The following is a 24,997-nucleotide window of genomic DNA, read 5'->3' as shown; positions in this document are numbered from 1 at the left end:
AATAAATGTGTTGTGTTACAGTGACAATCCTGTTTTCCAATACAGAAACCAGAGATGGTTTCAAATATGTGTAGGCTTTCAGGAGAGACAAAACCATCCCTGTAGATTACGCGGACACAAATAAAAAGGTGCATCAGCTGTAAGATGGAAACAATGTGCCCAGTGATCTGCCTGACTAGATGTCCCAACCGGCTAGCCTTTCATCGGTAACACACTTTTAGACTGCTACTGGTATGTACATTTAGGAAAGTGAGGGGCCCTGAACTAAAGCGACATCCACCCCAAATTATAAGAAATTATCCTTTTCATAACCTCTCCCTTTTGGCTGTCTTTATCACATAACTCCAACTGATATTTTTCCTTTAAAAATGATGCCTTTAAGTAGTATAAAGAATGTAACGTACACCATAGTCTCATTCAATCATCCATCTGGAATTTTTCCATGGAAATCTGCCCAATTTGTTCTTTTATGATTATGTAAGGCCAGCAATAGGGCACCAGCTGCAGTTAAATCTCCCTGTAAATATCCGCCCGCTTCAGAACAAATACCTCCCCCATTAGGAGATGGATGCAGGATTTTTAAATCTTTGCCCCTTCCAAGGTTAGTTTACCCCTCAGTACATTTCTTCTGAGCTTTCCTACAGTCCAGTCCAGGCTTATTTATCAGCTTGGAATGCTGGGAGTCTCGGAACAATGCTCTTTTGCTGCACATGCTTATTCTATCCAACCCTCACTGGGCACTATGTCATGATGCCAGCTCTCAGAAAGACACTGGTGACAGTCAGCCCCTCCTCTGTTACCATATCATTCGTAACATGATACAAAGGAAATCTCATCATATTTCCAGTACAGTGTCAATGCCTTTTGTGTCACACTGTCACCCTCTGTGTGGTAATATATTCCAGTGTGACACAAAAGTCATTGACACCACACTGGAGTAAAGCTGCAAAGAATTTGGCGGCTTGAAACAACAAGTAGGCTGCAACAGTCCCAGAGCATCACGTAGGTATTCATACCTCTGCACTGTGGTGACCAGGTCTTTTTCTTTCTTTTTCTGACACACGAGTTGCAGCTCTTTCTCCCTACATTGTGTTCTAGTCTCTCCAAGCTTCTTCTCCAAATCTGTCACTGTTTCTTGGAGTTGCTTGTTCTTCTCTTCTAGAATGCGCAGCTAAGACATTACAGCCAAACAGTCAGACACAATGCTGAGTTTTGTATTAAGAGTACTTACTACAGGCCCCAGCTTTACAGTTATCTTCGGAATACACTTTTAGCCTCATTTTGACTGTTTCCAACTACAGTGCACTGAAGTCTATTATAATTATCCTTGTTACACTGTTAAAACACCTTTTAACACTTTAAATATTTGTCTTACTAATCAGGTGGGGGAAAGTGATATATTCACATTGCAATTCAGTCAAGAGGAATTGCAAAACAATCAGTGATGGTGTGACCCATAGCCAGAAAGGGTTAAGCATCCTGCAAGATAAATGACCTGAATTCAACCTCTAGGAACATATTGGTAGAAAATGTTTGTGTTTTGTGTGTTTACATATATATTGTTAGAGGTTAACAATGTAACAAAACTGTTCTTGTCTATGCTGTATTCTGTTAATTCATATATCAAAAGGAGATCTTAACATTTAAATGAACTGTAAATATAGTGATATCACTGTATTGATCTCTCTTTGAAATGCATAGCAAATCACCTGCGAATGGTGGAAAACAGGCAATTGCCTTATGTTAATCCTTGTAGCTAATTACTGGTGATGCTTAGGAAATAAGCCTTCTTCAAAGTCTCAGTGATTGCCTATTGCTCACCTAAGAACTCCCAGCTGTCAAGAGAAGGCCTAGAACTATATAAAAAAACCTTTGGGGCATCATCCTTTTTATTTCAGATTTGCTTGATGCTTTACACAGGGGAAGCTTTAGTCCTACGACTGAGATCTCCAGTCCCACCGGGATCACCCTGAAGATGAACGTTGGACTATATCCTATGGACAAATTCTGAAAGAGCTCTGCAACTACAAAGCTCACCATCTCTACTATAAAACTGATCTCAGAACTGTACTCATGTCTGTATGCATCTTTTAACCAATACTCACTCTTTTCTTTTTTAATACATTTTAGCTTAGGTAATAAGAATTGGCTGTAGGCATGTATATGGGTAAGATCTGAAATATTCATTACCTTGGGAGATAATGTGTCCAATCCTTTGGGATTGGTATAACTTTCTTCTATGATGAATAAGATTTTCAGTAATCCTCATCATATTTGACTTGGTTATCTGGGTGGAAGCCCAAGGCTGGGTTGCTTTAAGGGAACTGTGTTGGCTTCTGGGTAACCAGTAAGGTATTACAAAAGCTGTTTTCAAAATCTAAGTATTGGAATATGCACCAACTTTGGGGATTGTCTACCCCATTCTTTACAGATTGCCCTAATTGAATAACCTCAGAGTGGCTCCCCTGGGACCCAGGTCACAAATGCATGTCACAGAATATATGTATATCTGTACCTCTTCTTCTACGTATTATTAAAACCAGATACTTCTCCCTTACCTGCTTACTCTGCCTTTCTACATCATCCAGCGTTGGCAGGTCAGCTAGATATTTTTCTAGGGTTTCAATTCGTCTCTGTTTGTCTTTGTTTTGTTCAGACTCTTTTTGGCATTTCTTTTTCAGGCTATTTATGTACCTGTCTCTGGTTTTAAGCTAAAAAGAGTAATAAAAATTACATAATTTATTATGGTACAAAATAAATCTGTACAAGATAATGAAGAATCTATTTCCAAATTCTCAAAACTCAGCAGACCTTTAGAAGCTACATTCTTAGCCAGAAGTAAGGGTTAGTTACTACAGAAAATTACTGCAAAGGGTCATTTATTTTGCTTAAATCCAGTATCGCCTACCCAGAACAATTACCATCTTTCAATATTTGTGTTGCGCCAAACATATTTGACGCTACAATTATTTTACCTCGATTTATATGACCCACTGCTTGGGAATTTAACACATTCTTTTTTATGTCAATTGCCCACCATCTGCTAGGAAGTTTCTCGTTATTTTGGCTTGCTCTATGTGCATGCCTGGGAGAACTGGGACAAAACTACTGTGTGGACAGTCAGAGAGTCTGCATTTTGCTACAAGTCTGTATGAATCCTTGGAGAGAAAAAACAGAGGCAGAGAACTGTTTCTGGGGATAATGCAAAGCCTGGTCTGAGGCTACTGCAGAAGAGCTGTCTATGTTCTGCTTTTTTCCTACTGCTATCCAGGCAAACAGGACTGGCGTACATTTTTTGTAAATAAACATATTACACTAAGATAGTGGTTTCCAACCTTTTTATGCTCAAGTTCACTTTTTGAATCTAAGGGCAACCCAGGATCTACCCCGCCCCTTCTCCAAAGCCCCGCCCTACTCACTCCTTCCCCCCCGCACCCCGTTGCTTCTCTCCACCACCCTCACTCACTTTTCACTGGGCTGGGGTAGGAGTTTGGGAGGGAATGCGGGCTCTGGGCTGGGGCCAATGGGTTCGCAGTGTGGGAGGGGGCTCTGGTCAGAGCCTGGGGCAGGGGATTGGGGTGCAGGAGGGGGTGAGGGGTGCAAGCTCTCGGCAGGAGTTTGGGTGCAGGAGGGGTCTCCGGGCTGGGGCAGAGAGTTGGGGTGCAGGATGGGGTACAGGGTGCTGGCTCTGGGAGGAGAGTCAGGGCTGGGGTGCAGAAGGGGGTACAGGGTGCTGGCTCTGGGATGGGGCTCAGAGCTGGAGGTTGGGGTACAGCCTACTGCCGGGCAGCACTTGCCTCCGGCAGCTCCTGGTTGGCAGTGCAGCGTGGCTGCTGCTAAGGCAGGCTCCCTGCCTACTCCAGCCCCACACCACTCCTGGAAGGGGCTAACGCATCCCAGCAGCCCCTGGGGGGCGGTGAGGGGCATGTGGCTCTGCACGCTGCACCTCTCTGCAAGCACCGCCCCCGCAGCTCTCCTGGCCAATGGGAGCTGTGGGGGCAGTGCTTGCAGGCAGGAGCAGCGCGCAGAGGGAGACCTCTGTCCCCCCCCCCCTCCTCCCGGGGCTGCACTGGCCACTTCTGGAAGCGGCATGGGGCCAGGGTAGGGATTCTGCCTTGGCGGCAGCCACACTATGTCACCAGAGGTCGCAATCAACTGGGAGATCCTCTAGGATCGACCAGTCGATCGCAATCAACCGGTTGGTGACCACTGCACTAAGAAAATACCCTGATACTATGCCACCAATTTCTCATCCAAATGGAAACTTCTCTGCAAGACCCTGAATTTTTGCTGCTCAGCCTAAGGGGCAACAGCTCTGGTTTTGGGCTTTGATGTCGTATAGCATCATACCACACAGCCACTTTTACTCCCAACTCTTGAACTTTTCAGGTACTTATTCTATATAACTTGATAACTTGAGAGAGCTTTCTTTGATCTGTGGCACGTTAGCCACTAGAGCATACAGCCCTACTTAAAAAAAAAATCCAAAAACTTATAACACACACATGCTTCTGAGTTCTTGGGTAAATGATATGTTTCAAAGCCATGTATACAAGAAACTGCATGGCCTCCGATAGAGCACTGGACTGGGGGGTCAGGAGACTTGGTTCTATTCCTGCTTCTGCCACTGACCTGCTGTGTGACACTGGGCAAGTCACTTCACATCCCTGTGCCTGTTTCCCCTCCTATCCTTTGTCTGTCTTGTTTTTCAGGCAGGGACTGTTTCTCTGTATATGCTTGCCAAGCACAATGGAGTCCTGATCCATCTGGTGCCTAAAGGTACTGCAGTGATAATAAGAAACAATAATCCCTAGCTCTTAAACAGTGCTTTTCATCATTACATCTCAAAGTGCTTTACAAAGGAAGTTACTATAATCGGGCCCATTTTACAGAGGGGCAAATGAGGCACAGAGGTGAAGTGATTCATCCAAGGTCACCCATCAGGCCAGTTGCAGAGCCAGGAACAGATCCCAGATCTCCTGAGTCCAGTGCACTACCCACTACGCCAGTAACAGTGGTTTACTCATGATACTCTTCTGAGTTACTAAGTGTTATTTCAACTCTCATTTTATAATATACACACAATATAAACAGGTGACCAGATAGCATCTTCTCAAGACAGACATCCTAAATGTTTGGTTTTGGATATTATTTTGTGCAACAGCTACAGGAATTAAAAACAACTTCAAATACATAGCTATCAGGACTAAACCTAATAGGAATCTGAGCCAAAAATTTGACCTTGACACAGTCCAACAACTACATCACAGGACATCACAATGAAATAGCAGCTTTGTTAAGGCTGACTTTCTACAGGAATCTTAATTCACCATCAGCCTGCAAAATAATTTCTTTGCTATGTTTGATAACCAAGATCAGTACACATACACACATTCCGGGCACTTGCTTTATTAACAAGGACTTTTTCTTTCTTTTTTTTTTTTTTTTTTAAAAGACTACTCAAAACCTTCTCACTCAGGATCTGATTTAATGAAAACTACCCATATTGCTCAGATCAACAGCCTAGCAACTTACAGGATTAGAAATACATGTCGCTATGAATAAGTGTGAAATGTAACCCTTTAAAATATCAAATACAATTGGTGTTTCTGTGTCTAGTGATGGAAACATCCATCTTGCTGAAAAACAAATGTTATGTGTGACACTGGCAATGTCAGAGTCTAATGATGGAGTCTATAAAAGTGTTTAGTAGCTGACAACAGCTGAAAAGCTTTTCCAGGGACAATTTTCTAAACAAGTCAGGATCCTGGGGGCTATGGGAGGGCTATATACACATTCTGTTAAGTTTTAAGATTAGTTTTGATATGAATCTCTTAATTATCAGGGCATCAAAAACTGATACAGCATTCAGGCTGTTCTATGACATTTCTTACCAGGTAGAACCCAAAAGTATTTGGAGATACATCGTAGAGTTAGGATGCTTCCCCAAACCTTTGACCTTCCAAAAATGCCTTCGCTCCTCTGCCGTGTCATCTTCCTTTAGAGGATGCTGGCCTTGTGCTTTCTTCGGTGAGGTTTTGCACAACTATTTCATCCACTAAAATCCTCCAGCATTTTCAGGGACAGACATAGTGCCTTCTCCACATCTCCCCTTTCCCCCTTGCACGCATACCCTGAGGTTCCTCTCCTGCAATCACAGTCTGTAGCTTCTCTCCCTCGATTAGCTGGATTGTCAGCCACTGATATTCCCCTTCCTTCCAGCTCCACACCCCCAATTTCCTCTCCCCACTTCCTAAAGGATTATTTTCCCTGTAAAGGTCAGCCCTCAACAGTTAATGTTAATGTCGGTATTAAGGTGAAAACTTAATTTTGTCCTCTTGTATGCAGCGGGGGTGGGGCGGGTTGAAGGAAGGGGGTTCCCTTACTAGTAGTTTGTTTCAATCACCCACCCCTTGCCTTGGGATAGAGATCCCTTGCACGGCTTTGGGGAGGAGGAATTCACCCAGAAATCACTTCAACACCTTTCTCAGGAATGATCTGTTTTATCAGCAAATAGTTCCCTGGATGAGCAAAATAATTTCAGCACCCCCCATCATCAATCCTTCAGTGACTGATTAGGGGCCTCCTCCCCTTTAGGTTCTGACTGATCCTAACATCAGCACAGTGACAGTGGTGCACAGGGGTCATGCAGACAGGCTGCCTCCTGGACCTAGCCCCCAATCCAGAGTTCAGACCTCCTGTCAGCTGTGTTCCTACAGCGGCACATGCCCTTTCTGGCCCTGCATTTCCTCCTTTCTACAATTACAATCCCATCCTACTTTAATGCATTCATTTAATTACATGATCACATATTTTTTTCCCCACAGGATCCTTGGCTCATTCAGTCCACAGGCTGGATGGGGTTTAGGGAATAAGTCATGGTTGTGTAGTAAATTAGGCTGCAGAGATTCTGCCCAACTCCCAGAACAGCCCAGAATCAGGAGCCGTCCTCGTCTTGCATTGTAAGTTCTACGCTGCACCTCTGAAAGAGGCGGCAGCTTTTCACTCATGGATTTGGCACATTCACTCTAGAAGGCAGAACACAGCTCAGTATGAGAGATGTGTGTCTGCTGTATTAGACACAGTGGTTCTAGTCCCAAACTTTCCACACTATTTAAAAAAAATGTTTATTTATTCATGTTAATAAGTGCTTCAAAACAGATGAATTTTCAAACTGTTGGGCTGAGGCACATGGATACAATTTTCCTTTAAAGCAACACCCTGAGCAAACCTCATTGACATGAGCTGAAATCAGTGTCAGCAACAGGTTGTAACTGGTTTCTGAATACCATTCGAACATTCAAGAGAGGTTCAGATCCATTCATGCTGACACTGTGGTCAGCAATGGTAATTTTTCTATTTCAGACATGATTTAGTGGAGTTTTAAAAATAAATTGAGTCATCAGTTTGTGTAGCATATTTTAAGATTTGCCCAGGGTTGCTCAGAGGATGCGATGTTCCTTCTAAGGGAATGTGCTCAACTGAAAGTAAGTAAAGAAACAAAAATTAAGATTTCAACACACTGTCACAAGTCTTTGTGCTTACAAGCCTACCGCCTTCTCTACACCATGGAATTGTAACAGAAAATGTCCCTCTTTGGCTCGCATTAGGAACCACAAGACCCATAATGAAGATGGGTGATTTCAGCACCAGGTCATATATGCTTGCTGGGAGCAAGCTTAATACGGTGCTGTAAATGGCAGTTGGAACAGAGAAAGCCATCTACATTCGGGCTAACACCAGTGAAGCTGCCCACAGTTTTCTCATCCCTCCAGGAAAAGCTAATGCTACCTCAGCGAGTTGTTTTTACTGCTCCCTCAGCCACTATTCTCTCTCCCTGTTCTGAATGTTCCACTTTAGGGAGGATAGCAACACACAAAAACAAATTACAATCCATGTGGCAGCCATGTTAAAAAACTTCTACAGGTTATGGTATTTGTGGCGGTATATAGCATCTGTTTGGCTATTATTATTTGTTACCTGGATTACAGTCACACCTAGAGCATCACTGCAGTAGGCACTGAACACATACAAATAGCAAGACTGCCCCTGTCCAAGGGGGGTGGGGAGTACTTAAATGAAAAACCAAAAGCCCTCATGCTACCACTCAGGGCTGGCTCCAGGTTTCTTGCTGCCACAAGCAAAAAAAAAACAAACAAAAAAAAAGAGGGGGAAAAAAACAAGGGGGGGGGGAAATGCCACCACCGAAGCAAAAACAACAACAAAAAACGGAATGCTGTCACTAAAGGGGAAACCACAACAAAAACCCGGAGTGCCGCCCCTTGGAATGCTGTTGACATCGTTAATGTTTGGTACACTTCTACTGGACATGATTCACCTGTGATACTCCAGTTTCACCCAGTGCAGCTCCACTGAAATCAAGTAATTGTGTAACACAACATAACACTGGAACAAGTGGTGAATCAGGCTCGGCATGTTTAAATGCCATATTGTGGATGGACTATAGATACCACAGGATAAATTAGAGCCTACACATTAGTTGCTTTCTGCTTAAAAAGTTCTGATACAGTCATAGCACAAAGAGGAAATCTAAACATGAGAGCCACTTACTTTCTCTTCCATCTTCTTTTTCTCTTCACTGGATTTGTTTGAAATTTGCTTGAGAAACTCATTGAGTTGCATTTCCTTATTCTCAACTGATGCAAGCTTTTGCTCAAGCTCCTCACAGTGAGATACTGATCTTTCTGAAAATGGAGCTTGCAATGATGTATTCTCATATTGTGAATGCTTTAAAAAAAAAAAACAAGTATAGTTAAAGTGCAGCTGACAGTCTTACATAACTGAATGGCTCCTAGAGAAAACCCTCTCACTTGGTAGATTGAAAAATACAGCGCCTGTCTTGCAAAGAAAATGCACATATGCTACAACATGTTTAGTGAGGAGAGGTGACACAGCACAAGCTACGAAAAATAACTGCACTGGTGTTCATTAGGCTACATCTACACTACAAGCCCAGTGATTCCCCTGCTCACGTACACATACTCATGCCAGCTCTCACAAGCTAGCACAAGTGTAAATAGCACAAGCAGGGGAATCGCACCTCAAGCTCGTAGGGAAGGCATAGTCTTATATAACATTTTTTGTACACAAATAGAGTGGGATTTAATTTTCAGTCAATATTGGATGTCTGAGCATAAGCATGAAAAAATAAGCTAATACACCATGAATTTCTGGAAGTTATACTTTGTGGAGCAGGAGAATATCTGAATTTGGCAATCATACCTTAAAATGAAGAATTATGATCATCTCCATAACATGCTTAAAGGGACAAGGTCATGTCAATTCTGGCCCCAAATTTAGGTTTTTCTTTTATAGAAAACCAAGACATCCATAGTGTTTCCAATCCCAAACACTGCATTAGAACCCAAAAAGCAAGCCAGACTGCAAATGACTATGAACAAACCAAAATATTGCAATGGTAGATATTCTACATCTTTAGAAGCATTATTATCCCTATTTTTCAGATGGAGAAACTGAGGTACAGAAAGATAGAGTGACTTGCCCAAGGTGACAAAAGTGGCAGAGCCAAGAAGAGAACATAGGTTTTATATCTGCTGCTCTATTTACTGCACCAAGTTGCCTCCTCATTTCACCGGAGTGAAAATTACATTTCTGTTTTCACTGTCCATGGTGAGAGAAGTGCAAGATGGAGACAGATTGCAATTTACTTTTCATCACTCATGCTTTTTTTTAAAAAAAGACTTGCAGTTTCAGTACTCTACTTTGGAATTTATACGGCAATTTGATTTTGTTAAAAGACATGATTTTTGAGCTGACAGCGTCCCTTTAACAAAACGGACAAAATATTCAGAATAAGTTTTAAAATCTTTTCAAAGATTAAGCTATGTATTAGGAATACAATTAAGAAAAATAACTCCCAGGAATAGATGCTGAATAAACCAATTAAAGCAGAAATCCTCTGAGGTTTGATTTTAAAAATGCTATTAAGAAAAGCATTCGTTAATGTTTTACATAAAATTTACTATTTACATGATTATATGTAAGATTGTGTGTAACACCCTTTTCCTAAAAAATAAATAAAACCAACACAGAACATCCTTGCAAGTTCTAGGGTAAATACCCCTTTCATGTAGAAAAAAATGTCAATACTTCTTTTCTTTCAAACTCACACCCACCCAATCTCTAATAGGTAACTATTTCAGTATAGAAAAGCATGTTTACAACTTTAAAATAATTTTACAAAATAAGGAGCTTTGCAGAAGTGCCTATGGCTGGGATTAAGCACCTAAATCCCTGAGGCGCCTGAAAATCTTTCCCTAAATAATTAACAATGCACGGTGTTTCCATTTCAGTCAATGCATTTGTTAGCTTACAGGCATGCTAAATTCTCAGTCCCAACAAGCCAATGATCAGGCATTCAGACTCCTCTTTCTATGGGCTTATACGTACACTGGGCTAGGTCCTCAGCTGGCATACATAACTATTGCTCCAATGACATAACTGGAGTTATGCTTAAGTACATGAACTGAGGATCTGGTCCATTGATTGTAATAAGAAAAAGGTTAAGGTGATACAAGGGAAACAGGATAGGAGAATCTTTTGTCTACGCTTGCCATTGTCAGTCTTCCCGCCCCCATCTCCCTCTGGATGCAACTTTGGGCACTATCCCAGGTCCTACTTAGGTGTCCCTGCCAAATTTGTCTTCTTTTGACATGCAAAGTTACTCCATTGGTACCTTGCTTGACCATCACAGCCCAGGCTTCTACATCTTTTCCATTTATTTTAAGGTGTTGAACTTCAGACAATATAGCTAACACTGCAATGTTACTCTTCTTGAACCTCTTCCTCATTTAACTTCATCTTTAACATTACCCTGCACCCTGTCTTAGAGATCCCTCTGCTGGCTGAATACTATGATGGCTCTAACCTCATTCTTCACAACACACACTTTTTTCAGATTTCAAACACATACAATAGTAAAATTAATGTTAAGCACAAAATACACTTAATATAAAAACGGTTGATCTAAAACTTGTAAAACACTTCTGCAATTATTGGGGAAAAGTACATTTTAACAGAACATTCTGAAATGTATGCAAAGTATGAGTATTAGACAACAAACAATTTAAACGGTTTTACTTTCTGGCCTGCAATGAACTGTGAAAATGCCCTCGGGTATTTCTGATACGTTCAGTTAATATATATTGAAATACCTAAACAAAAATAACCATCCTACCTGTAAATTAGTCACGTAAGATTCTTCACAATTCACAATATGGCTCAGCCTGGCATGTTGAGCCCGTAATTCATTCTCCCGTATCTTCTGATGTAAACTGTTAATTTGTTGCTTCTGCCTGTAATACATGAAGCCAGATTACTTTGGGGGTAGAGAGAAGGAGAGGAAACCATGAATCTTGAAGATTTATGCTTCCAACCACTATAGCAATAAAGACCAACCTTCAACTTCCTTTGAGCACGTGAAAGAGAAAACTATAGGCTCCACCTGGCCAAAGTTAGATGTTTCACCATTATGAATCTACAGTAACTCTGGGATTTCCCATTGCAGTCTATCTGAAATTAATCCAGATTTGGTCCAGAATTGGAGTCCCACTAGGCTATGAAATACAGACGTCTGCTAAGATACATGGTCACATATATTCCCCATAAAGCATATACAAAATGAGCTAAATTCAGCCTGGAGAATCCAGGTGGAACTCCTGTGGAAGTGTGTCTTGAAACCACCATGAATCTGACAGGCAGAGATGTCTTTTATACCAGGGGTTAGAAAAGGGGCAGGGTTACACCTGCTTTTGCTCCTCTGGTTGCATATTATGCTTTTTTCACATAACTGAAATTTACACACCACCGGGAAGGGGGTGGGGGCAGAAAAAAGTTTAAAAGGAAAAGTCATGACCATAAAATAAGGATGGCAGTGTTTAACCTAAGACCCTCCTTTTAGTTGCTTTTTCTGTTTATTATTTCCTCTTCTGACTGCTTTACGAATGAGCTACAGTGCATTTAAGTTTACACAGCACTGGATATCAAAGTTGTACAAGTTAAACTACTTTATCACTTGCACCAATCTTCCCTCCAGATTACATGAGAGGCATACATTATACCACTATTTATAAAACAACTGGATTTGAACTACTATGGTTAGAGGGCCAAACACAACCCTGGATGTCAACTTACAAGTCAATGGAGTTACATCAGAGATGCGTATGGCCCAAGAAGTCCACTAATCTCTTTCCTGAGAGACGGAGCTTCCGGCCGACTACAAATCAGCTTTGTCACACTGGCCTGTGAAAACCTTAAAGGCACACAAATACCTTGGAGGGACATTATTTAGAAATAATAAAAATTCTGCACTTATCTCATTCTTTGTACTTCTCCATTTCCCCCCCCCTCCCCCGCCCGTTGTTCTTGTTTCGTGGTGGTTTTGGTTGATTTTGTTTTATTATATTAGGAGGGATTTGCTGGGAGACAGGATAATTGATTAAGTATTCATCTGTTCCTGCTGCTTATACATCACCTAAATTCACAAACCTGTTTGTGACATCACAATTAAATTCTTTGGAGATTATAGCTGTGGTGAGTGGGAATAAACAGCAGGAGCAGATTAATTTCTAAGGAAAGAGATCCATCTTTGAGCAAACAGCCTCCCGCCCCCGTAAAAATAATAATCTATAACCAGAGTGGTGTCTAAATTGAACGTCTTCCAAATATTCCCAGGAGGCATCAGAAGGTTTTCAATAAAAGTAAAGCAGCAAGAAATGGAAAAAACATGAGACGTTGGTTAGGGAAAGGAACCCTTTGATTAGTTAGGTAAGGAATCTCTGAGGCCAAATCATGAGAGAAAAATAAAGTAAAACCAAACACACAAAAACTCAATTAGAGGGATTTTTTTTTTAAGCCAGGAAAATTCACCCAGCTGGCATGAGCAGACTGTGTCCCAGTTATTCCACCTCACAGAGGAATTTGCTGCTTAAAAAAAAAAAAAAAAAAAAAGTAAATTTACAAGTCCCATAAATGTTGCATAAGCTGTGGTATGTATTATACATATATTGGGATGTATGGGGAAACTATAAGAAAGGCTTAACTGTAACCGTATTAAGACAATTCATTAAATATAATGCATAAGAATAAATAAATTTCAACATGTCCTATGATACAATGAAATTTTTTTAGCCACCTCTCCTCCTTCCCAGTCTATGTGGAAGGAATGAGCCCAGTTAACAAGGAATGAGTAACATTGGAAAAAATAAATTGGCTCTAAAAGAGGAGGAATGCTACAATAAACAATTTCGATTTGGGTCTTTATGCACTATTGCATTTCAGATAATAGTAATAACAAGAGCTCCAAATCCTGGCATGAAGGGAGAGGATTTGAAGGTAGAGAGTATATGATCTTTACTAGAAAGAGACACATAGCATTATCATGAGAGAGATGATGAGGTCTTAGTAATTGTGACCAAGAACACAACATAATTTATTAAGAACGGGCAGAACCAAGTTCAGCAAACTCATTTAATATGAGACCTCTTAACCTGAGGTCAAAGTGGGATGATAAAAGGTGAACATTTATTATTGTGCATAATTTATTTTATTAGAACATTTTCACCAAGTCTGATTTAAATTATGTAAGGAACCATCACTCAACTGTTGAAGCAACTGCACTCTCCCCTTCTCTTTTGGTTGATCATATCTCAACATTTGTTTTAAATTTGCATTAATGAACAGATACTAAACAGTTGAACAGAGCATTTAAAAATACTATTGAACTTCAAAATACATCACTTTTTTTTTTTAAACCAATCCTCTTCCAACTAATCCCCAGAGGAAAATAAAACGAGCCAAATTAATCCCTGGTGTAAATGATTACAGTGGATTGAATTTGTCTCAATACTTTGTGGTTTGAACTGCAAAGTGTAGTTAGAATTTATCTGCCATCCTAAAACCTTGTCAACAAATGACATCATGGAAAAGTTTCCATAGATCATGTAATTCTTGTGCAATTGTCTTCCTGAAGATGCACTCTCTCACAGTAAACTAACTTCAGGCCATAGGAAAACAAAACTATGAAAGTTGATGGCTATTCATTAACAAAGAACGAAAAACAAACACTATAGAAATATATTCACTATATGCATATAATCCTATAAGTCTTTAGAGTTCTCTGACAATGAAAGACCTCATACCATGTGCATTTCATTGCTGATGTTGTCATACGCTATGATAGTTTTAATCCTTTGTTACCCCACAGCTGTTACTACTAATCCACTACATAACCACAAGCTATGAGGGCTTTGTTTAAAAAAAATTGTGTGCAAGAGCGTCAGATGATCTCACAAATATATAGCCTGTGTGTGGCAGTGGAAATACTATACCTGACAACCTGTCTGTTTTCAGCTAGTAATTCTAGCGTTTTCAAGAAGACTCTTTAGGCTCTTTTCAAGTCTCTGCTCAGATAAATGGCAACATTTAATATCAAGGTTGGTAGGCCAAAAAAATTAACCAGCCTTGAAACAGATAGCTAGTTTCACCTTCCAGATGGAGCTATTATTAGACTAGGTCAGCTTTAATATTAATCACCTTAACAGTGTCCTCTGTCTTCATAAAAGGACAAAACTAGAGCTCACTGAAATTTTTTGTTTTGAAATTGATGTTTGAAAAAAAAAATTCAAATTCACAACCCTATCCCCAAATTATCTTCTGTGGTCATTTTTTTTTTAATTAATCTTTTTGATGAACACAGGATTTTTTTTTTTAAATCTGCATTTTTCAGCCAGCTATAGCTAAAATGTATGTCAGATGGCAATGAAAACAGTCTCATTCATTCACAGGACCGCCATTCTCTCATGAAAGGCCATCTCTGAAAATTCAATACGGGGTGTAGGAAAAAAGAAAACACCAGCAACACTACTTTTAATACATGGACATTCAGTTACTTCAACTCAGTTTCTCTGCTGTGAACCAGAAGATAATTAAAAGTGTTTTGGGGTTGTTTTTTGTTTGTTTGCCTGTTTGTTTTTTAAATCTCAAACTTGCCTTCTTGTGTATGCCAGCAGGGTCAGCCTGAAGAAAAGGGGTGAGAAGAAATGATTTGCATACCTCTGAAGTGCCAGTTAAAGGAGCTGCATTCAAGGGAAGCAAAACTGTATTTTTATATAAAACAAACATTGAGAAATGAAATGTTTCCCCTTTTGGGAGGGGTGCTTATAATATATATATATATATATATAAAAAAAAGGTGATACCTTTGAAGGTATCATTAAAAAGAAGTATTACTGTCTACTTTTGTAGCCAAATAATTGATACAAATATAACACTGAAGTTGCTTTTCTAAAAGGTTTTAGTCTGCAAGACATCTCAAATCTTTTCACCTTTTCCTCAAGGCGTAAAGCTCTGATCCAGGATCAGAAGAGAAAGCTTTGAAGCTTCTTTTTAACAACATGAAAGATCCTGTTGTACCCAGAATACCATATTGAATTCCCACAGAAAAATTCTGCAGTATGGCTGTTTCATTTTTGGGGGGTAAAATGAATTAAAAAATGTGTTTTTCTTCAGACATGATGTGCTTGTTATATTCTGAGTATAGCAATATCTTTCTCTTCCCTTGATCTCCTAAAAAATTTCAAATCAATAACCTGAGGATATGTTCTTTGTTGGTCCCCTTACCTCCCCCTTCCCATTTTAAAAAAAACACTAACCATCATTATAAATCTCAAAAGCCACATTCGATCTTGATGTATCTGGCATGCAACCCAACTGAAGTCAAAGGCGTTACCCAACGCGTTCATCAGGCTACACCTGGTTCCCACATATTAGCTTCTCAAGTCCCAAATGTCACATGCAACATCCTGATATACCTACAGTAAACCCTTTTCCTTTTCATGAAAAGATGGGTTCCCTTCTATTTCCAACTTTTGTAAAATCTGCAAGGCTTTAGTAAAATCCTGTTCTCTTTGCCATTTCGCCCCCAAATACCTTTCATGTTTGCGAACCACTTTCAGGCATCAACAATGTCTTTATTCCTGTAGATCAGTGGTGCTTGACAGTGTCGGGGAGGGGAACGTTAGCCATGGATGTTCATATAAGACCTGGTTTTATCTGGACACATTATTATAATACATAGCCGGACAATACCAAATGTTGTTTTAGCTAATTAGAGGCTACACTTAATATATCTTAAAGTGTCAAGTAACTTACAAAAAACGCATCTGAATCCAACTTAAAGAAAAAATTTACTTATAACAGTATATGCAGGATACATAAAGGAAATATGCTTTTACTTAATACTATACAACAAAGAAGGAATATACAATACAGCCATAGTTATTCAAATGTCATGGGGGACACTGAAATTTCCCTGTTATCCAAAATTTTCATTGTACATTTTAGTCAATGCATTTAACAGATGTTAAAGGAGATAACCCTATGTCAGATAATAATGTGTTTCAGAAATTGGAGACTGTGCTATACATAGTACTATCTTGTTTTCATCAACCTACACTAACACACAGGCCAATATTAAGACTCCTTCATAACTCCTAGGACTAATCTATCCATCAAAGTACATGGTAGGAGGAGGACTCATCTCAAAAGATCAGCTGCTTCTCTTTACATTCTGCCTGCATTCATGCTTCCAGCAGGCAGAACAGCCAAGAGCTGGGGCCACCAGTTCTCACATATGGCAGAACTCAGGAAGCATGTTTCCCAGACCTCACAGAACTTGGCCACTTGTGGATTGCACCATGAGCTACAGATGTCTTGCTAGACCCAGTCCAGCACTGGTAGAGCACTTTCCATGGTGCCATTTACCTTTTGCCTGAAGCTGTGTTCAATGGATCTCTGGTAAGATTCATGGAGCGAGGTAATGTAGGTTCACGATGATTGGCTGGCATTCTGTGAGAACTGGTTCTGTTCTATAAAGGTTCTTATATTGATGTCATAACCACAGAAGCTGATTGCCTCACAATCATGCATTAAGTGACATGCTAACAACTGTCACATATCAATCATTCTCTTTCCCACTCCCCGAGAGAAGAATTGTGTGCGCAGGCAAGTGTTTTATTTTGGTAGAAATTTGTTTTTAAGACTTTTTTGTTCTTATTTTTAAATATACCCACTGCTGTGTGTTCACATCAGCAAAGGCAAGGTTAAAAGTGTGTCTTGCAATTGGAATGGAAGGTGGCGAGGTTTATGATGGTCTTTGTTCCCAGGTCTACTCACAGCCTGTGACGTTATTGATATATTCTGGGACTATATAGAACGTGGTTGCAACCAAGGTCCTGTAGTGGCACCAAATCTTATGTAAAGGGAGTCATATAAGATGTCTAAGACCAGGTTGTAGGTTGCTGGTTATGATTATGGTGTCTATATGTCTATCATTTTGAAGTTGAAGTATTGGCTCTGTACTGTCTGTATTTCAAATTTGTGCTGTGTTTCTGGGAAACATCCCAGACAAGTTGGTCTTAGCTCTGCCTAGCCTGCCCGATGGTCCATTAAGGACCGTCAGCTACACAACTGACCCATTGAGAGAAGGCAGATACACCTTGTAACTCAGCAAAGTGCAGGGACTTGCCCATGTGACTCCAGACTCCATTTTGCTGTAATTTTCCACAGTAAGAACAAAGAAGTGTTCTTACATCTGGAAGAGCCTATATAAGGCTGATGCCTCATCTCCATCTTGTCTTCAATCCTGCTTCTTACCTCTGGAGGGACTTTGCTACAAACTGAAGCTCTGAACAAAGGACTGATGACCCATCCCAGCGGGGGATGTACTCCAGAGACTTGATTTGAACCTGCAGTTTACTCCATCACTGCTACAAGCCTGAACTAAGAACTTTGCCATTACTGCATGTAATTGATTCCATTTAACCAATTCTAGCTCTCTTCTCTATCTTTTTCCTTTTATGAATAAACCTTTAGATTTTAGATTCTAAAGGATTGGCAACAGCGTGATTTGTGGGTAAGATCTGATGTGTATATTGACCTGGGTCTGGGCTTGATTCTTTGGGATCGAGAGAACCGTTTTCTTTTATTGGGGTGTTGGTTTTCATAACCATTCATCCCCAGGACGAGTGGCTCTGGTGGTGATACTGGGAGACTGGAGTGTCTAAGGAAATTGGTTATGTGATTTGCGGTTAGCCAGTGGTGAAACCAAAGTCCTCTTTGTCTGGCTGGTTTGGTTTGCCTTAGAGGTGGAAAAACCCCAGCCTAGGGCTGTAACTGCCCTGTTTGAGCAATTGGCCCTGAATTGGCACTCTCAGTTGGGTCCCGCCAGAACTGCATCGTCACACAGCCTATGCAAGAACTGTCTTTTCCAAGTCATTTGGCTTTGTCCCTGGCCTCATAGAGGTGATATGACAGAGTGGCAGTTCAAAAATGCTGCACAGTTGACAGGGCTTCCTGTTAAATGCTGCTTGATGCAAGAAAGGATACTGTGATAGGATGTCTACTCCACACAGGTCTGGAAGAGGATTAAGGCAGCCAGGCAGGCCAATTAACTCCACAGGCACCTGGAGGAGCCAGGGAACAGGAAACTAAGTGACTGTGAGCAGGCCCACCTGTGCAGGAACAGGTAGGGCCTATAAAGCCAAGTAGCTGGCAACTGGGAAAGGGCAGTCTCTCCCTGGAAGAGGGAGAAAGTTTGAAGCTGGTATTCCCAGAGAGAAGGAACCAGAGTGAGCAGTCCAGGGAAGGAGCAGTGAGGGCAGAGAGAGGAAGCCCTGAACCACTGAGATGAGGGTCCCTGGACTGGAACATGGAGAAGAGGGGGGGCCTGGGTTCCCCTACCAGCCACCGAGGACATGGAATAACTAAGGCAGTGAATGGGAAGACTGCCTAGGGCTGCTGATGAACTGTACCCCAGAGGGCTAAGTCATGAAGGCTCCTGGAGTGAGAGGAGCGTCAGACCAGAATCAGACTGACAGGGTGCAAACCGCGGACAGGGGCATCAGTCTCGAGAGCTAATGCCTAGAGCAGGGGTCTCAAACACGCGGCGTGATTTTCTGTGGCCCATGAGCTCCTCGCAGCCGCCCCGCCCCACCCCACCCTCCCCCAGCATTTACGTAAAGCGGCTCCAGCCCGACACGGACCAGGGGAAGGGCAGGCTCCCTGCCTGCCTGCCCTGCCCCTGCGCCGGCCGGAACGTGGGGAACGGAGGGACGTAGGGTCTGTGTATTGCTGTTGCTTCAGGCACCGCCCCCAACCGTTCCCGTTGGCCGCGGTTCCCCGTTCCCAGCCAATGGGAGCTGCTGGGGGCGGTGCCTGAAGCAACAGCCACACACCCCCGCGCCCCTCCCTTCCCCACGTTCACTTCCCGGAGCGGAGTGGCGCGGGGGCAGGGCAGGCAGGGAACCTGCCCTGCCCCCGGTGGGCGCCGGGCCAGAGCTCACCTCCCGAACCCCTTCTGCACTCCAACCCCCTGCCCTGAGCCCCCTGCCACACCCTGACCCCCTGCCGTACCTGCACCCCGACCCCCTGCCCTGAGCCCCCTGCCGCACCCCACACCTGTTCTGCACCCCAACCCCCTTCCCTGAACCACCTGCCGCACCCTGCACCCCTCCTGCACTCTGCCCCCCTGCCACACCCCACACACCTCTTGCAACCCAACCCACTGCCCAGGGCCCCCTGCTGCACCCTGCACCCCGACCCCCTGCCCTGAGCCCCCTTGTGCACCCCACACCTGTTCTGCACCCCAACCCCCTTCCCTGAACCACCTGCCGCACCCTGCACCTGATCCCCGGCACTGAGCCCCCGGCTGCACCCCCAACCCTCCTGCACCCCAACCCCCTGCTCTGAACCCCCTGCTGCACCCTGCACCCCGACCCCCTGCCCTGAGCCCCCTGCCGCACCCCGCACGCCTCCTGCACTCCAACCCACTGCCCTGAACCCCCTGCTGCACCTCTCCTACACCCCGACCCCCTGCCCTACCCCACACCCCTCCTGCACCCTGCCCTGAGCCCACCCTGAAACCCAACCCCCTGCCACATATGACACCCTTCCTGCACCCCCTGGGGACAGGGAGGGGGCGGAGTTAGGGTGGGGATTTCGGGGAAGGGGTTGGAATGGGGGCAGGGAAGGGGTGGAAAGAGACAGGGCGGAGCGGGGCCTCATGGAAGGGGTGGGGCCGAGGGCAGCAGGGGGAGGTGTCAGTAATGCAGCCCTCGGGCCAATGTACTAGTCCTCATGTGGCCCTCATGGTCATTTGAGTTTGAGACCCCTGGCCTAGAGAGACCAGGAGGAGGAACCAGACCAGTGGGGAGTGGTGCACCCCAAGACAGATACATACAGCGCCAATCCAGGTCTCTGTCACAGCAGCTGAATCCCATAGGCACATTGTAATTTAGGATTGTCAGGCTATGGCCCTTACACCCTATGCAGATGCACAGGAGCTGTGTACAATATATGTGGGAGGTAACGCAAGAGCTTCCCCTTGTGCCCCTCAAGTAAGGCCTATCTAGAGTGCAGGGACTCCAAGGACCATTCCTTCTCGATGCACACAGGATGTACATGATAGCATAATGTGGCCTCATTACTCATGAATGCTAAAGCCATGAGTGAATTATGCAGATCATTTCCAATGAGTGTCAATAATCTTTATATACTGTATTGCCTCCCTCTTTCAGAGAAACTGTTACAGAGATTTTCAAGACCTCCAAGTACCAAGCCCTAAAGCTCTGATCACTAGTAACAGATGGCAGTGGAGAATGTCCTATTTGTAATGGAATAAAGCCTCTGTTTCTTCATGAGCTACCTTAAACCTGCCATTGGTTCAAACTGAACACTGCTCATTCCTGGGCATCAGGAGAAATTTAATTTTGGCATGGAGAAAGGAATACCACATTTGGAAGTTAGGAGGAAACATTTCTCTGGAATGTTATTTTTTTATGTGGCTGCTTTTTAAAGCAGCCTAGAAATTTGAATGTTAGAATAAGGCCCAAGGGAAACAGTTAGTGGTGGGAGTGCAGGTGAGGCAGTCTAAGGTGTACACAACTGTTTTTTATCACACGGCTTTGCTATTTATCACATGGCTATAACTACCACAGGGAATATATAGAAGGTGGAAAGGGAGGAAGATGCACAGAGCTGTCTGCTCAGAAAAAGGGCTGGTTCCTCCACAACACTGTGGGAGTTCTGTAGTTTTCCAAAGGAGTGCAGACATCAGTGCAGGGATGAGAAGTGTGGACATCAGTGCAGGGATGAGAAGTGCTGTTTTACATTGGTTTTGTGCTAAAAAAACTAGAGGTGTTTTGGTTTTTTAGTTTGTTTGTTTTTAAAGGGGGGAGAGAGAGAGAGCGCGCGCGCATACTTCAAATCTCATACTAAAGTTTAAATCTATTATGTAGCCTATGAAAATGTGGAGAAAGACTTTTTAATATCTTCATTTCCATTTTATTGATCTAAGTTGTAGCCACTTGTGGAAAGGTTGTTCTTACATGATTTTTTTTTAAATGACAAAATCATCATGAAAGTTTACTAGTCAAGGTACAAAACCTTCACTCATCTCTTAACAAAATGATCCAGGATAAGGAAAAAGCTAATTATATTTTACTCAGCTGCTCTCCAAAAATGCATTATTCTGACTGTGTGGGTGAGCAGAATTTTACAGCATGCTCCCAGTGGGCCATACATATATTGGTCTTGAGCTAATGCATGGAACTCCCACTTACATCACAGACTGTTGCACATTCATATCTAGAAGAGTATATGGCTCTTAACAGGCCATTCATGAATTCACTACCATCCCTTTCTCATATCTCTGCAAAAATTACTATTTCAAAATGCCGTTTCTATGCATACAGTAATACTGTAGATCATAACAAAATACTCAAATCAAGAGAGCTACAATTAAGCACTGAATAATGGACACTGGCAGTAACATGCACATAATCCAATCACACACAGCATGATGTCAACAAATCAAGACAAAATAATTTCACAAAAAGAAAGAAGATTGATCTAATTCAGCCGTCTAAATGAAAGCTCTAAACACAATTCAGCTAAGAGTATGAAGCCAATGATTTAGCAGCTGTTCTAAGAATCTAAACATTATTATACCCCGAGGAATGAGAGCTAATCACTAAAACTCTAACCTTTACGTTTACCCTTCCTTAAAAGTAAGCTGTTTGGATGCCCCTAAGCTGTTTGCAAGAGAACACTGCAATCATTGCTGAGTGCAGTGTTATTTTCAGTAGCTTATGTCATATGTTCAAATATTTGGCATTTATTCACACAATCGTTACACATAGTTCCTGCCAAACAAATAGTGCCAGTATTGCCTAACTTTGTATTGCAAATGCCTGGATGTAATAGATAGTCAAATTCAGAACCACTCCAAATATTACAAAATAAGGTTATAATTTTGTTTAACATTCTTAATATACAAAGCAAAACAGAAGCTTACAGAATTCAAATGTGACACTGGCATTTACCAAAGCAATAGAAGAACGTGCTGCTCCCTCTAGTGTTAAATATAAGATGATGTCACAGGTCAAAACAAAATCCTTGAGAAATAATACTGTAAAGTGAAAACAATCCAGGTTTGGCTATGTTTTCAAACTACTTCGTACTGTGTCCAGTAGAGCATTCAGCTTGTAAACATTACAACAGCAGCAGCACATCTGCTCTTAAGGCAAATCCTAATTCAGGGCTCGATCATTCCTCATGAATTTGTGCGTGGAGGGGAAAGACTATGTACATCTCTCTCACTGGTTGTGTGTGCGCGCACGCAGCCATAGCCTCTCATGCATTTTCCTCAGAAGAGGTGGTGGATCTGGACCAGTTTTTATTCGGCCATGAAAACTGATCTCAGTCTGAGGCATTAAGCTACACAGTTTTTATAAGTACCTTTTCAAAACTTCCAAATGAAAATAATTGCCTTTTATCTACTTATTTATACTATTGTGTTCATATGTGCTCAGCTTTCAAGCTGATCTATAGAATGTATGTAACACTCCAACTGATTTTGCGTACTCATTTAGTAAATCTGCTGCTCAACATGAAGTCGAATAAAAGTGAAGCAATTTTTCTGTTTACAAATGGAACCAGGTCAGTTTTTTTTACTCCACTCGAATCTTTGGTTTTCCTCTGACAGGAAACTACCAAAATGCACTTAAAGTACTTTTAAGACAACTCAAAACTGGTTTGACTGCAGCTATCTAGCTTTTACTAGGTTTCAAATGCTGAAGACACAGAAAAGGATGTTTGTCCAGTTTTCTGATCCAGAGTGCTTGTTTTTTGCTTCTTCTCAGGTTGAAGGAGGTGACAGATTTTTTTTTTTTACAGTAAGATAACATTGAGTTATCCAAAATGATTTTAAATCTAAAAACATCCATTGTCTGCACATCATTAGACCAAAATGTGCATGCAGTAGATTTGGGTGGGAGGTGCAAAGGTGATTTCTCTCTCTCCCAATTCTAGACAACTGCGTGCAGGGTCAGTCCCTGTGGTGCTTGTTAGAACAATGTAAATGCAACATTTAAAAACAACTTATTCTGTTACTAATGTCCCCAGGGATGAAACAGCAGCCAGAGATTGGTGTAGGGCACGTATGTCCCAGCCATGCTCCTTTTTATCTGGCTATGTCCTCCTGTACTGAGAGCAGGGAACAGGTGGGATGGATGACAGCACCGAGGAAGAAAATCCAGCCCATCATGTGGAAGGCCAGCACTACAGCATTACTCTGATTTCCAATAGATGGGGAAAGAGGTGTTTGAGAAAAAGCATTTGTATTCAACTAGCTTTGCTGGTGTTGTCAAGTTACCAGTTTGTTACCACTTAGATTTTTACATCAGCTCAATGTCAAACACGGTTTAAAAGAGAGACCGTAACAACCTCATAGGCCTCCATAAAACACATAAAAAGTTGTCTCCCCCAAGCATCTACAATCAAAGCTACAGGAAACAAAATGAGTTTTTCCTCCTTTTCCTGAAGCACAAAGCCTGCAATTTAAGGATCAACTTGAACTGTCGGCAATTTGGCAATAAAGCACCAGTGCTAGCAATGCTGGGATTTATTTATTTTTTTAATCCCCAGTGTAAACACATCCTTCCGAAAACGAGTTAAAAGTATGATCCTGTAGGCAGAATAATATATGACTGAGTCAGGAGATCTTGGTTCTATTCCTAACTCTACCCTTGGCTCCCTATGTCCCTCTTATCCCGGTTTTGCCAGTGAGGAAACTAAGGCAAATGCCTACCTGTGCAAGTGCTATGAAATCTGTAGATGGAAGATGTTATTAGAGATAAATATTATGAACCAAAGGCGCCTCACATGATTTCACATCTAGTGCAAAACACCAGTTATGATCAATAGTGCCATACTTCTGCACTTGTTTTCTGCATTAAAAGAGCCAGTGTTATATACTGTTTTTGGTTAGTCATAAAAAACCCTGAGTTTACATCTTGTAAAAACTGTTAAAAGAAAGCCTGTCTTAATTCTCAACTTTAAAGGTAAAGGTAATAATTGGAGATACACCAATCTCCTAGAGCTGGAAGGGACCTTGAAAGGTCATCGAGTCCAGCCCCCTGCCTTCACTAGCAGGACCAATTTTTGCCCCAGATCCCTAAGTGGCCTCCTCAAGGATTGAACTCACAACCCTGGGTTTAGCAGGCCAATGCTCAAACCACTGAGCTATCCTTTAAACTTTTCACAAAATATAAGTGTTAGACTACTTTAAAATATTTCAAATCATTGGCTTTAAAACAATCTGTAAATAATTATTTTTAAAGCAAGCCCTTTGCCTAAATGAAGAATCGCTACTCAGGAGGAAATCCTTCCTGCATGGTGTTATTAAGCTGCCTAATGGCAATTCACTGTATGCTTAGCACTAGTGCCGAGTATCTACTTAAAGCCAATGAATGGAAGGTCACTAAGTTTTTGTTGTGCACTTTTAAGCGCTTCCATTATGCATTCTACCACATTTATTTGAATGAAAAGTAATCAGCATAACTGACTTTTCTGAGAGATGCACAAGGACCTGTCATCCTGCAAACAGAACATGTAGGAA

The 24,997-nt window shown here is 42.0% G+C and overlaps 1 protein-coding gene across 6 annotated transcripts in view; it reads right to left on the bottom strand.

The window, feature by feature from the left end:
- Nucleotides 1–24,997, bottom strand: part of CEP85L (centrosomal protein 85 like) — a 219,976-nt gene that overhangs the window by 13,369 nt on the left and 181,610 nt on the right. For all 6 annotated transcript variants that reach the window (XM_039532805.1, XM_039532807.1, XM_039532806.1 and 3 more), the window contains 4 exons: nt 11,219–11,336; nt 8,572–8,748; nt 2,559–2,711; nt 1,017–1,171 (listed from right to left, as the gene is read on the bottom strand). In XM_039532805.1, coding sequence (XP_039388739.1) covers nt 1,017–1,171; nt 2,559–2,711; nt 8,572–8,748; nt 11,219–11,336 — 603 coding nt within the window. The remainder of the gene's footprint in view (nt 1–1,016; nt 1,172–2,558; nt 2,712–8,571; nt 8,749–11,218; nt 11,337–24,997) is intronic.

Source organism: Mauremys reevesii, linkage group 3 (genome assembly GCF_016161935.1).
Source record: "Mauremys reevesii isolate NIE-2019 linkage group 3, ASM1616193v1, whole genome shotgun sequence".
In the NCBI taxonomy this organism is placed as follows: domain Eukaryota; kingdom Metazoa; phylum Chordata; order Testudines; family Geoemydidae; genus Mauremys; species Mauremys reevesii.
The sequence above is the reverse complement of the archived record's forward strand: the minus strand, read 5'-3'. Positions and strand labels throughout refer to the sequence as shown.